The sequence below is a fragment of the Aulonocara sp. 'chitande type north' Nkhata Bay genome, linkage group LG6 (genome assembly GCF_057382095.1).
Source record: "Aulonocara sp. 'chitande type north' Nkhata Bay isolate Kocher_YH1m ecotype deep benthic linkage group LG6, A_spYH_male_GT1.1, whole genome shotgun sequence".
Taxonomy (NCBI): Eukaryota; Metazoa; Chordata; class Actinopteri; order Cichliformes; family Cichlidae; genus Aulonocara; species Aulonocara sp. 'chitande type north' Nkhata Bay.
In genome coordinates, this window is record NC_141349.1 from 43,990,776 (window position 1) to 44,004,465 (window position 13,690).

The following is a 13,690-nucleotide window of genomic DNA, read 5'->3' on the forward strand; positions in this document are numbered from 1 at the left end:
CTTACAATATAAAGCACCCTGAGGCGGGCGTTGTTGTGATTCGCTGCCATACAAATAAACTGAATTGTTCATTTATTACAGGAGGTTTAGAATAAATTCATTCACATAAGAAAATATATATCGCCTTGAGGCGACTTTTGTTGTGATTTGGCGCTATATAAATAAAGATGAATTGAATTGAATTGAAATTGAATATTGAGGCTTCCTCCTCAGAAGGATGTAGCAGCAGGTTTGGTCCTGATTATATTCAGCAGTGACCTTTGCTGCTGACTGTTTCATAACCCGGAGTCATCCTGGATCCTTCATGTTCCACAGCAGCGTGACAGGAAGTTTATATTACTGCAAGGTCCTGACTGGTGCTGAATCCCCACAGTGTGTCTGAGTGTGTCTGTGAGTGTGTGTGTGAGTGTGTCTGTGAGTGTGTGTCTGTGAGTGTGTGTGAGTGTGTGTCTGTGAGTGTCTGTGAGTGTGTGTCTGTTGATGTGTGTGAGTGTGTGTCTGTGAGTGTGTGTGTGAGTGTGTGTGAGTGTGTGTCTGTGAGTGTCTGTGAGTGTGTGTGAGTGTGTGTCTGTGAGTGTCTGTGAGTGTCTGTGAGTGTGTGAGTGTGTGAGTGTGTGTGTGAGTGTGTGTGTGAGTGTGTGTCTGTGAGTGTGTGTCTGTGAGTGTCTGTGTGTGTGTGTGTGTGTGTGTGTGTGAGTGAGTGTGTGTGTGAGTGTGTGTGTGTGTGTGAGTGTGTGTGTGAGTGTGTGTGTGTGTGTGAGTGTGTGTGTGTGTGTGTGTGTGTGTGTGAGTTTCATGTGAGGATCATATTTCAACAGTGCATCATTTTGGCCACACCCCGTCCCGACTGTTCACAGGAGAAACTCTCTCACTCGTTGGTGTTCGGCTGAAGTGCTGCTGCTTCTTTGATGGACGCTCAGACCAAATCAGGGAAAGTTTACCTGCAACCCCACAAACCTGGAAAAGTAAGTACAGCTTTCATTCCTGCTGTTTCTGCGTCGCTGTGAGCGTTCAAGAGCTGACAAAGTGGGGAGGAAGCTGTGTTTTTGATTCTTTTATGACTGTAGTAACGACGAGAAACGGACATTTCTGTAGATAACTAACTAAAACGGGAGGAAGATCAACATTTTGTCACACTTCATTTTGATTTGACGGCTGAGAAAAGGGAAAAACCGAAGATGGGATCTCAGTGTTTCTCTGGCTCGGGGAGTTTGAACCAACATGTTGAAACACAGCTTCACATTCCAGCACAACACAAAGTACACACACACGCCGTGTGAGCTCACGACTCCTTTACGTCACGAGCACACCCACAACACCAACCCGAAACTGTGACTGAAAAATGGAAAAACCACAGACGATCATTTTACTGAAGGGCGAGCTGCCAAACGTTTACCTGTAGTAACGCGTTCCTGCTTTTATTGTGAAAGGACTGAGATCATAGGTGAGCGCAGGGTCCGTACTCATGTAGGACACGCCGGACGTGACCTCTCTGATGCATGGCGTTCATAAAGGAAAGGCTCAGGCTGACGCCATCGAGGCAGAAGGTGGAGGAGTCTACGGAGGACCAAGAGTGCCCAAAGTGAAACACATGTTTGAATGAATCCAGTGAACAATTATTCTGTAAAAAATCTAATTTAATATTTAAAGCATGTGTAAGTATTTCACTATTTAACTCATTATTTCACGGTTTCACCCATCAAAGTCAGGGGGCGGGGCTAACCCTGATCTAAAAACCAGTCAAGAACACAGAGTTTGTACTTCTCAGCTTTGAACTTGGCAGGTAGAGTCAGGAGTGTGGGCTCATGAGGACAGGAGGACAGCTCAGACTGAGACATCAGCCCTGCTTTGTTGTTTTATCCCTGCAGTGTCCATGTTGCCATGGAAACGGCTGTCTGTGAGGTTTTGTTGCATCGTGATCTGGGATCGATGCGCCATGACCTGCAGTTACAGTGACTGGTGTAAATGACTTCAAGATGAGCTGCTGCACATAACGATGCAATAATTAATTAAACTGTAAAACAATGAAATGTTTGAATATTTTAAATAATTTATTGATACATATTTATTCATTTCATTTGACACTCTGGGCCCTCCGTAGACACAGCCTTGTTTTCCTTTGATAAATTCTCATGTGGCGTGTCCTGTTTGTACGCAGCACGGCGCTCACGTCTCTCTTTGTCCTCAGAAATGGAAGCCGGTGTGGTTGTCTCTGACGCCCCCCAGCAGCAGTGGAGTGGGCCGACTGGAGATCCAGGATATGGGAGGTAAACAGCTCCACTCGTTATGTGAATGATGAAAATAACAGTGATAGTTTCTTATTAGTTACTGAGCGCTCACATCAGTAAAATAAGACTGAAGCTCACTGATTTCACACCAAGCCCAGTTTATTTCCAGTCCAGCTGAACCCAGACTGGGGGAGCAGGTGCTGGAGCAGCTCTGTGTCATCTCCCTGGATTATCCGTCACATCACGATCACGTCTCAGGTTTTATCCTGTTCCATTTTGATATTTGAGGTGATATTTAATACGTGACACTAAATGTCAGATTTTCACAGTTTAATCAGGTCAATGAAACGCTGTGGGGAGCTCCAGGGCCGTGCAGAGATGTTTGAAGGGGCAGGTGCTCAAGCCCCCCCGCACGCGCCTGCCGAGCTCCACCTCAGGTAACATTTACATGCAGATCCGTGCACGTAAGTTTTGGAGGAACAACATGGCGCTGATTCAATCAGCAGAGCCAGTTAGTGGCATTCACATTCAACAACAGACTGATGCTTCCAGATAGGAAACAGGGGTTCATCCTTTCATTTGTCACCTGTCGGTAGCTGGAATACACCTTTGAACAGGCGGTGGAGACAGATTTTACGAACCACTGTATTGGTTGGTCATAATCCTGATTACATAAGAAAGCAATGATCGCAGCAGTGGCTCTAATCCTGCACGTGCAAACATGGACTCACTTCTGGAACTGCAGCTTTGATGTTGATGCTCTATTTACAGACACAAAGTGCAGATTATAAAGAAAAACTCTCAATCATCCTCTGATGTTGTGATTCTCCAGACCTTTTCTTTACTTTACCCCTGTGGGACGTCTGCACTGTCCAAAATATTCAGCTTAAACAGAAAAACATAACTAATTAAATATTTCTTTCATGTCTTTAAGTTAAACTCAGCTTTCGTGTTCAGTGGAGACGCTCAGCACTGAAAGCCGGCTTCATATCAGTTCCTGGGGAGCTAAAAATAAAACCACACGAGCACGAAAAGGCGGGGAATCGTGTCATGTTAGGGATGCTGGTGGTGCTGAACGCATGTCATGCATGCAGCGGCGGGCCGAGCATCAGCCGCTGAACACGAGCACCGGATCTGACGCTTTAACAGAGCCCGGGATGAGGGCGATGTTATGTAAGCTCAGCGGCAGCATCTGCACAGTGAACACATGACATGCACGTTTTACGTGGACGACACACGAACATCAGAGAAGAGTTTGTGAACGAGGACCGGGCCGAAGCAGAGAAACGGCTGCCAGCAGTGGTCTTTAAAAGGTGCGATCAACGCAGAGGCCAGAAAGTGTCCGACACGGTGAGAGCTGCTCGTCACAGAACCTCAGTGCTTCCTTCAGTCCTTTCTCTGTGACCTGCACACAAATACATGCAGGGATGCTTCACAGCTTTAATGCTAACAAAGATGCTCCTCGCCTCTCACCTGCAGAGATTCATGAGTGATGATAAAGATCATAAAGCGTCTTGACACGACTGTTGCTGTGATTTGGCGCTGTATAAATGAAACTGAATTGAACTGAATCTGGGGATGAGAACAGTAATCTCTCTGTCATCTGCAGACACACCAGCTAACAATCCTCACTGCTGCCACATGTGCGACAATACTGACCCCTAGTGTTCGGTCGGGTTTTTGCATGGTGACGTCTGGTCGACTGAAACTCATCTCAGATTCATCCTGATGCCACTTTTAGCAAATTACGTTCAGCTGTGAGGGAGATGCAGTAGAATCAGCAGTGCAAGAGTACTGATGTTACAAAGGAAGTAGTAAAAGTAAATATACTTTCAGGAGTACTTAGAGGAGGACCAGAGGCCTGGGGGAGCAGCTCCTGCACTCGTCTGGACCAAGAGTTCAGATGTTCTGCAGAATCTGCTGCAAACACATCAGACGTCACCTAATTTTGTAATAATCAGCAAGTCTCAATACACGCCAAGCACACTTCAACCAAACTGAGGTTAAACATTGACTCAAGCATTGATCCAGTGTCCAAAGTCCAGCGTGTAACCGAGTTTTGCTGTTTGCTTTGCAGGTGTGTGCACACAGGAATGTTTGAGGTTGCACAGGTTCGCTGACTTTTGCTCACAAATACACAAGTGGAGTAAAAATAAGAGAAGTTTGAAGTTTCTATGCAGTCAGTGTGTTTGAGCTCCAGAAAGAAAGCACGAATAAAGCTACACTAACAGGAAATTATTTATCTGGAGTTCTTCTTCTTCTTATTAGTCCTTTATTTATCCTGGTAAAAAATCTAATTTCCAAGAGAGACCTGGTATCATAGCAACAAAAGTCAAAATACACGTACCACATAAGTATATAACATCCATCCATCTTCTTCCGCTTTATCCGGGCCGGGTCGCGGGGGCAGCAGCCTAAGCAGAGAAGCCCAGACCTCCCTCTCCCAGACACCTCCTCCAGCTTATCTGGGGAAATATAATCTCTCCAGGGTGTCCTGGGTCTGCCCCGGGGCCTCCTCCGGTGGGACATGCCTGGAACACCTCACCCAGGAGACCCCAGGGGGCATCCTTGTCAGATGCCCGAACCACCTCAGTTGGCTCCTTTCGATGTGGAGCAGCAGCGGCTCTACTCTGAGCCCCTCCCGGATGGCTGAACTTCTCAAGTAAATAACATTTTAAACAAATACAATATCCTGTACAAACATGTGAAAAATATAAAATAACAGATCAAATTTAGAGCGATGTTAAAAACAATCACGCTGAGTTATTCTCTCGTTCCAGTAATAAAACATAAAGCACAATGGTGGACAGTATCCAACCTCTTTAGGTAGCGGGCAGGTGCGTTCATAAAAAGCAGGTCACTGTAATCCAATAAAGGTCAAAAAGTTGCATGAATCAAGTGTTTTCTCACTTGGAGGGAGAAACGTAGTTTTCACTTCGACACCTCTCTCCTGCTTCTTCCCTGCTCACTCAAACTGGATGTCTGACGTTAGCTGGAGTTTAGAGAAGGTCTGCAGTGTTGTTGTCATCTGCATAGAGGCCTCAAAGACAGAGGGACGACATCACTGCTAAAATATATAGTTCAGTCCGGGAAAATCATCGGAAACATCCATGTGCGAGCTGCAAAGCACCTCCACCTTCCAGAGGTTCTGCTGACAGCATACATGCCGTGTTGCCAGGTCTCCTTCTGTGCTCCAAATACTCCAATTTCTGGAACTGGGATGCCAGTTTGGGTTTTTTCAAGCCTGCTTTTGAAACATTCTTCACTTTCTGTTCTTCAGCTTCGGTGGCCTGAGGATTTCAGCTTTGCTATTAAGAGAAGACGAGGTTCTTTAAATCATGAGTGCAGTGTGCAGGAACGAGAATCAGCAGCTCCAAGGCCATGGTCCTCAGCTGGAAATGGATGGTGTGCCCGCTCTGATCCGGGATGAGTCGCTGCCTCGAGTAGAAGATTTGAAGCACCTCGAGGTCTTTTCACACATGATGGAAGAGCAGAGCACGAGATCAACAGATGGACTGGTGCGAACGCCGAACCGAGAGCCCTGAGTGTAAAAGTGAAGCTTTACTGATGATCTACAGTCACCTTCTGCTCTGGGTAGTTACTGATAATGTGGAAATGATCTTCCTCTGAAAGATGAAAGGAGGAGCTTGGAGTACAGCTGCTACTCCTCCACATCAAAAGAAGATGGTGGCGGATGCTTGGATGCCTGCTGGGATACTGGGAGGAAGCACGGAGGCAGACCCTGGACTGACCTTGAGGTTATATCTCAGCTGGCTTGGGAATGCTTGGAGTCCCTCTTGATTAGTTAGGAAGAGGTGGATGGACGGGGGGGGGGTCTGGGTGTCTGCTGCCCCCATGACCCAAAGCTCGATGGATGAACCGATTCACAGCAAAATGTATCTATAAAAGATGAATGTACTCCGATCTGACAAGTGACATAAACCTTCATTCTTTGCCAGCAGGGGGCGACTTCTTTGATTGGAAAAATGATTTTGAGTACAGGAGTTACATGATGACTTTATCGTATCTGTCACTGGTCTCAGAGCTTCGTGGATAAAACAGGATGTTTATCCCTTAAATTATGAGTCAGATAAACACGAGTCTGCAGGCTAACGCAGGTCGAGCTTGTGGCTCGCAGGTCTGCGTGAGAGTGAGTATGACAGGATGATTCAGTGCTTAATCCTGTCTTTACAAACAGATTCATCTTTAAATATCACTCTGCCTTTTCCTTGTGACGAGTAATATTGGTGTTCAGCTCACTCACACACACATTTGAATCTTACTTAAACCAGAGCTCAGCCACAAACACTCCCACACCTGCGAGTGGAAGTATCGCCTGCGGCTGTTTGACATTCAGGCAAACATGTCGCCTCACGTTTCTCCACCCGGAGAAGAATCGTGCGCTCTGAGCAAAGACTCGTCGGGTGGAAACGGCCGCAGTGCAGAGTGCGCACGAAGCTTATTGTTTGAGTCGCTCTGGTTTGAGAAGAAGCCGTACAGGCCGCGTGATTTATGTCTGTCAGGCGTTCGCCGCCGACTCAGCTGTAACGCTCTGCCTGTTTGTGCACGGTGCATCCTGCAGGGGGCGATCTCGCCACTGGGGTCAGAAAACACGGGGACCGGAGGGTGAAGGTGGTCCGACTGTCTGAGTTGATCAGCGTCCTCAGACTCCCCCCGAACGCTGAGGCCTGCCCCATGGTGAGCCGTCATACTCTCACGTTTCCAGTCGTCAAAAGTCGAAAAGACGCTTAAAGCTGGTTTGTGTCTGCAGGAGAACATGTGGGCGTTCTGCGTGAAGACTCAGGACAGGACCATGGTGTTCGCCGCACTCAGAGACGACTGTGCCGACTGGGTGGACAAACTGTGCCAAAGCACGTTTCAGGTGTGAAGGACACAAATGTTCCTTCTCTTTACGTTTCACACAAATGTGCAGCTTCATGATTTCACAGCTAATTATTTAAGCTTGCTTCATTCGCTCTCTCAGAAAGGAGGCCGTCCACGCTCCAATCAGCCCCAAATGGAGGAGAACCAGATATACGTCTCAGTAGAAGAAGGTAAATTCTTTGCTTTTGTCTTCTCCAAATACTCAATTCCGGTTAAGAGCGCCCCCCATGGAACAGGACGAGCAGTTATTGCATCCCCTAGTTTTGATACATTCACATAAACGTGAGTCTGGGAAAATTTGACACACGCTGAGCAAACAGTGAGCTACAGGGATGTACACGATACTGCAGAAATGTAATATTCAGCTCTCTCTGGCTGCTCAGTAAAAGTGGACCGTAATAACCTTCCTAACATTCAACATGCACTCTGACGTAGTGTTCAGAAACATCCTTAAAGGAGCACAGAGAAGCCGAGCCTCACACTTTTTGCTCATGCTGTCAGTATTTATTAACTGCATGTATTTAAACTGTGTTAAAATTATCACATCAGTGTTCTGCTTCGCTTTATTTGCATAGTAATGAATGACAGACTCTCCTCCCTGTTTACAGCCTCTGAGTTCTGGGTGGCGATTCAGAGGACGGAGGCAGCGACCCGCTGCGGCCTGCAGGGGGCGTACTGGCTGCAGGTGGGACGGGAGGCGCTGCTTCTGAAAGAAACCCAGAAGAAGAAGGTTGTTCACGAGTGGCCGTACGAACTCCTGAGGCGATACGGGAATGATAAGGTGGGGGCGATCGTGGCTCAAGAGTTGGGAGTTCGCCTTGTAATCGGAAGGTCGCCGGTTCGAGCCCCGGCTTGGACAGTCTCGGTCGTTGTGTCCTTGGGCAAGACACTTCACCCACCGCCTACTGGTGTTGGCCAGAAGGGCCAATGGCGCGATATGGCAGCCTCGCTTCTGTCAGTCTGCCCCAGGGCAGCTGTGGCTACAACTGTAGCTGCCTCCACCAGTGTGTGAATGGGTGGATGACTGGGTGTGTAAAGTGCTTTGGGGTCCTTAGGGGGGACTAGTAAAAGTGCTCATGGTCACAATGTAAAGGTGCTTTTTGTATCACCTGTTGCATGTTGTTATTACATCTTTCACCACATGGGGGCGCCATTTTATCAGACTGTAAGGAGAAGCAGGAAAAGTCAGTGTTTAGCCTGAGATCAGGACTCAAGCCCGACAGCAGGGAGGTTTTGGAGCTTTTTTATGGAGCTCTGAATCCGTCAGCTTTACTGGTGGCTCGATATCGTCTGCAGGCGTGCGCCTGAACAGAAAAAGAGCAAAAGTGTTAGCACTCTCCAGGAACCGTGCTTACGTTTGCCCGTGTTTCACTTTTATCATTTATATAAAATGATCAAATGTGGTTGTGTTTGGTGATAATTCTTCAGCCATATCTCGCCTCCACATGCGTGTGGGTACCAGCTCTTCCTCCCCTGCTGGGTGCTGGATTAGCTTGCTGCGCCATCATGTGGTGCAAAACGGTGTTACCGAAAAGTCTGGCTCTCTTGCTCTGATGTTTTCACCTGAAATTCTTTCACATTCTTGTTAAAGTTCAGTTCATGATGGAAGCTTTAAGTGAAACTGAAGCCTCACAAGTGTAAGACGTTTATTTTCTCTCCTCCTCCCAGCTGACCCTAACCATCGAAGCCGGGCGGCGCTGCGACTCCGGTCCTGGAGCGTTCATCTTTGAGACGCCGCAGGCTGAGAAGATATTCGCCCTCATTCAGAGCACCATCAAACTGAAGACTTCATCGACCAACCAAAACCCAGAGGGAGAGAAGGTTGCGGTAACCAACATACAGGCTCATTCGCCCCTCCCCAAAGTCCCCGATATGACCAACATGGCCGCCATCCTGGAGAACAAGCTGAGGACAGAGGAGAGCAGAGAAGAGAGCGCACATGCTCGGGAAGATCACCCGCCTCCTATCACCCTCATGCCACTCCCACTGGTCCCTGCTGGCTCCTCTGCAGGTAACCATGGAGACCAGTCAGAGGCCATATACGCTAATCCGACTGATTGCATCCGGCCTGTAACAAAACCCCCGCCTGTCAGAGCCACGTATATCGACCCTGCGAGCGTTCTTCCTCTCAAACCCCCATGTGCCGCTCCGCATCCCCCCCCTCGCGCAGACGACCCGGATTCGGTCTACTCGGAGGTGTACGACAAGGTCGGCCATCACCAGAACACAGACAACGTCCTCCAGAAAAAAGAAGAAACGAAGGTTTCAGCAGAGGGTGACGCGGTCTACGCCCAACCCGGCAGACGGAGCGAAGTGTCTCTGAAAAGCGAAGCCAAGGCCGACCCCTTCGCTCATCTTTACGCTCATGTCTGTAAGAAAGCACCGTCGTCTAGCCCCTCGTCATCCAATGACAGCACCCCCTCCTCCTCGTCTCCTATCGCCAACAGGAGCACAACAAAAGCCTCGGATTGTCCGCTTGATGATGTAATCTATGAAAACCTGGGCATCATTTAACTCTGGTGTTTAGAAAACATCTGAAACCATCATTGACATTCTTCATAGTAAAATTGTTTGAAAACTCGTGTTACCGCAGCTCAGGCGATGTAGGCTGGACGTCGGAGGAACTGCCGGTTTTGAAAGGTCAGGGATCAGATGTTTGAGAAACTTCTTGCTTGCTTCCTAAAATATGAATATTTAATCATTAAGACAGGTAAATAAATAAACCTGCATGAATGTGATTTATGTTAATGTATCTGTTTATCTGCATTTTTATAAGTTTAGCACGCCCGTGTTGCAAATTCATACTCTGACTGATTTTTCCACATAGAAAACTTCTCATACACGATTTTTACATATAAAACTGTAAACACGCTTGTTTGGTTACGATGCACAAATGTATGCTGCAAAAATGTCCCTGAGTCATGTTACATACGTGGGCCTTACTGTGTTTCTGTGTAAATATAGGAGCTATGACAGGTATCGCCATCATCTGTTACCGTAAGTGTTATTGTGCTTTATTCTAATATTGTGCTTTAAATAAAACAAATATATGACACTTTTGCTCCACTGAGTCAATCCTGGTGTTTTTAACACTAATACACATATAAGAACAGAAGATGTTTATTCACATAAGCAATCGGGAAAGGTGGAGTGTTGGCGTCGTGTTCAAACACCTGATGAATCAGAGTAAATATTTACCACACTGCACCGCTGCCTGAGGCCCCTCCCCCACCCGTCACTTTCAGTCAAGACCAGGTTCAGAGACAAACGAGAAGCAGCAGACCGGGTGAGTCCCCATGTCCTCGAGACCCCCCAGCTTTGTGGAGTCTTTCATAAACTGTTCGTGCTGAGTCTGAAGAGGGTCCCAGTGCTCACACCTCGTCCCTGTACCAAAGACACCGCGTCCCAGTGGCCCCCACGATTACAGCCTGTGGCACTGACCTCCCACGTCACAAAGACCCTGGAAAGACTCACCCTGGACCATCTCTGACCTATCAGATCAGGATCCCCTTCAGTTCCCCGCCATCATCTACCTGCTCAATCGTGTCTGTGTCCACCTGGACCAGCCGGCGAGCGCTGTGAGGTCATGTTTTTTTACTTTTCCAGTGCATTCACTGGAGAGGAGGATGTTGTCCAAGATGAGGACAATGATGGATAACACCCACTCTGTAACATGCTGGGCAATCACAGGTGCACGCTCAGTGAGAGACTGAGATTACCCATAATGCACCACTGAACGACACAGGAAATCATTCCTGCACAACTCCTCCATCTAATGCACAGCACACAGTGCAGGAGTTGCAGCCTGCAGCACGTCCTCCACAGTGGAAATAAAGTTTCTCTGTAATAATCTGGATGTTTATAACTAACATATTTGTACATATTAGAAATATTTCTTATATATTGTAAACTTTGTAATATACTGTATTATTTAATTAGTTCAGTGTGTTACTGTGTTTGTTGTTGTGACTGTGATCACAAAATTCTTTGCGGATTAATAAAATATTATGATTCTGATTTCATTTAAGTCACACGTTATACATTCATTTATTTCCTTTAAATTTAATCGACGTAACAACCTAAAGCAACAAAACCAGAAGCGTGAGGGTGGGAGGGTGGAGACAGCCTGATGCACTGATGAACTTTGACCAGCAGGGGGGGATGTGCATCACGCACAGATAAAACAGGAAGCCATCACATGACGTGCTTAGACATGTACTTCACTTCTTTACCACAAGGCGGCACTGCTGGACTTTCCAACACTCCAACATAAACTGTAGACTTAATTTATGGTTAAACAGTGAAACAAAACCTTTGTGGATAAAATGTTTTGCTTTTAAATGACTTTTCTTTGACTCAGTTAATAGAAAAAGATTCACAACACAGCTTCATATGTGGCGGTGGAGGCGCCTAAAACTGTAGACTTGGATCTGTGTGCTCTGGTCTGGTCGCACACCTGAGGGCGTCGAGGGGAAACATAGCCCTCTGTAACTTCAGCCTTTCTTTTTTAAATCAAATGTTCGTCACTTTGAGGTTATCTGCTCATCGTGTGCAGACGTGCTGCAGAGATGATCCGGTGACAGCTTTCTGTGACTGAAGCCGAACTAATGCGCGATAATCCTAAAAGAGGTTCTAGATGCAAAACCATCAGGTAATAATACAAAACGGAGGAAACATAAACGATGGTTTAGTCCTTGTTGCTTAGAAGACGTCAGCTGCTGACTGCTCAACGCCAGCCAGTTTTTTTGACGCTGTAATGCATAAATGTGACCACAAGATGGCGCTGTTACAGCCTTTATCAAGAAGGGCTTGGTCCTCATGTTCAGTTAGGCCTTTAGAGTTTTCGTGTCCTCCCTGTGCCAGCCTGTTGTTTCCTTTCCTTGGATAAAGGCCTGCATGAAGCAGGTGACATCACGTGACTAGCTTTACCTTTGGTGTGAGGCCTTTGTGCATAAACGTCCTTCATAACTCTGATCAGATTTATTGTATCTATCACCAGAAATATGAATCACAGCAGCTTCCATCGTGGATGATGATCCGGCCGCGTGTGATAAAGCGTCTTTTATTCATCCTCTGCGCCACACGTTGGTCTGTTGATGTTTCATCACTCAGTGTGAGGATGACGTAACATCCTCATTATCCTTTTTTAATTATTTCTAATGACTTTGTGAGAGAAATGAAGACACAAACTCAGGATGTTCCCTTATTAACAAGTACACAAGTGTATTATTTCATTTTATTTATATATGCAAGCAAGTTTATGTCTTTACAAATAAAAAAGCCACTGTCTGCCCAAGCTGTTGGCACACATATGTACAAAGATGGAGGAGTGAATCAGATGAAGCCTGCTACTAAGCAACCAGAGTGAAGTACAAAAAGTCTAGCACACTATAGAGAAACAGAAAAAAACGACCTCCAACGTCCAAAATGTCCAACCTCACATAATGCATGAATCTGAAACACGCGATGATCAGTGGAAGGTCACGGACTGACATCATCAGCTGTTAGATCTGCGGCTCACTTCATGATGGACAAGAGGCACAGAGGGTCTGATCTCCCCCTGTGATTCAGAGCTGTGGGAACACGGCAAACCTCCTCACAGCGGGTTGGAACTCAGACGTCATGTCATTGAAACTCATGCTCGATCGCGCCGACGCGCTCGGGTTTCTGATCCCGCGCTCGGGATCCTGGAATGGTTCAGCCGCGGTCAGCGAGCAGACCGAGAGGACGCAGGATCAGAACGTGTCATCACACGCGTTCGTCTTTACATGTGGGTTAGACAGTCAGATGAGGAGACTTGAACGAATGGAGAGCGAGCTGCTCACGTCCTCCTCCACCCGACTACAACAGCGGGCTGAGCCTCACGGGTCACCTGTCTCAGGTGTTTTGGTTTCATTTGGGCCAAATCTGTTCTGTGCCACACTGACAGCCGACAGTCTGGCTCCTTTCTTCTTCACCTTCAGACTGTGGACGACCAAAACTGCCATCATTCAGATTATTAAGTATTTCTGACAGTTTTGCATAAACTAACGTTTGAGTTTGCATCCGTGTTTGTGCACCGAACACAAGCCAAACTTAACACGACTGATTCGTTTGCCTCGCAGAGACCGACCTTGGTTCAGCGACCAGGAGGAGTCGGCGCACCGTCGCTGACCCAGAGACGATTCAGCGGTGCATTTGGTCACCTGGATGGTGACCGAAGGTAACACCCAGGTGAGCAGAATCAGCTCTCTGGGTCTTGCTTGCATAATGAAGCCGAAACACAGAAAGAACCAAAAGGGGAAATAAAGTAAACAGAGGACTAATTCCAAAAACAATTAAGCTAAGAAACCCTATTTTGTATAAATATTATTTTTGCATTAAAGACGTGTTTGTTAATTTATTCACGTCCTTTTTAACCAATGGCCGTTGTGGTCCTCCACATCCAGCAGCGCTGGAAGTTTGAATTCTGCGTTTCCGATCATTCGTCTGAAATCCACCACGGGCTCTGAAAGCGTCCGAGCCGTGCGTTTGCGAGGAGGGCGAGGAGGAGCACGTGAGCAGAGGTGGGTGCAGGGAAACGGGTGGCCAGAGCAATA

General features: G+C 47.0%; 1 protein-coding gene across 1 annotated transcript; it reads left to right on the plus strand.

Annotated features, from left to right (window-relative positions):
- Positions 1 to 834: 834 nt before the first annotated feature.
- Positions 835 to 10,923, plus strand: dok1a (docking protein 1a). The gene is made up of 7 exons (XM_086297176.1): positions 835 to 965; positions 2,189 to 2,267; positions 6,811 to 6,926; positions 7,000 to 7,110; positions 7,213 to 7,282; positions 7,721 to 7,893; positions 8,781 to 10,923. Exons 1-7 carry the CDS (start codon positions 909 to 911, stop codon positions 9,624 to 9,626), a joined length of 1,452 nt encoding a protein of 483 aa, XP_086153302.1. The 5' UTR covers positions 835 to 908; the 3' UTR covers positions 9,627 to 10,923.
- The last annotated feature ends 2,767 nt before the right edge of the window (positions 10,924 to 13,690 follow it).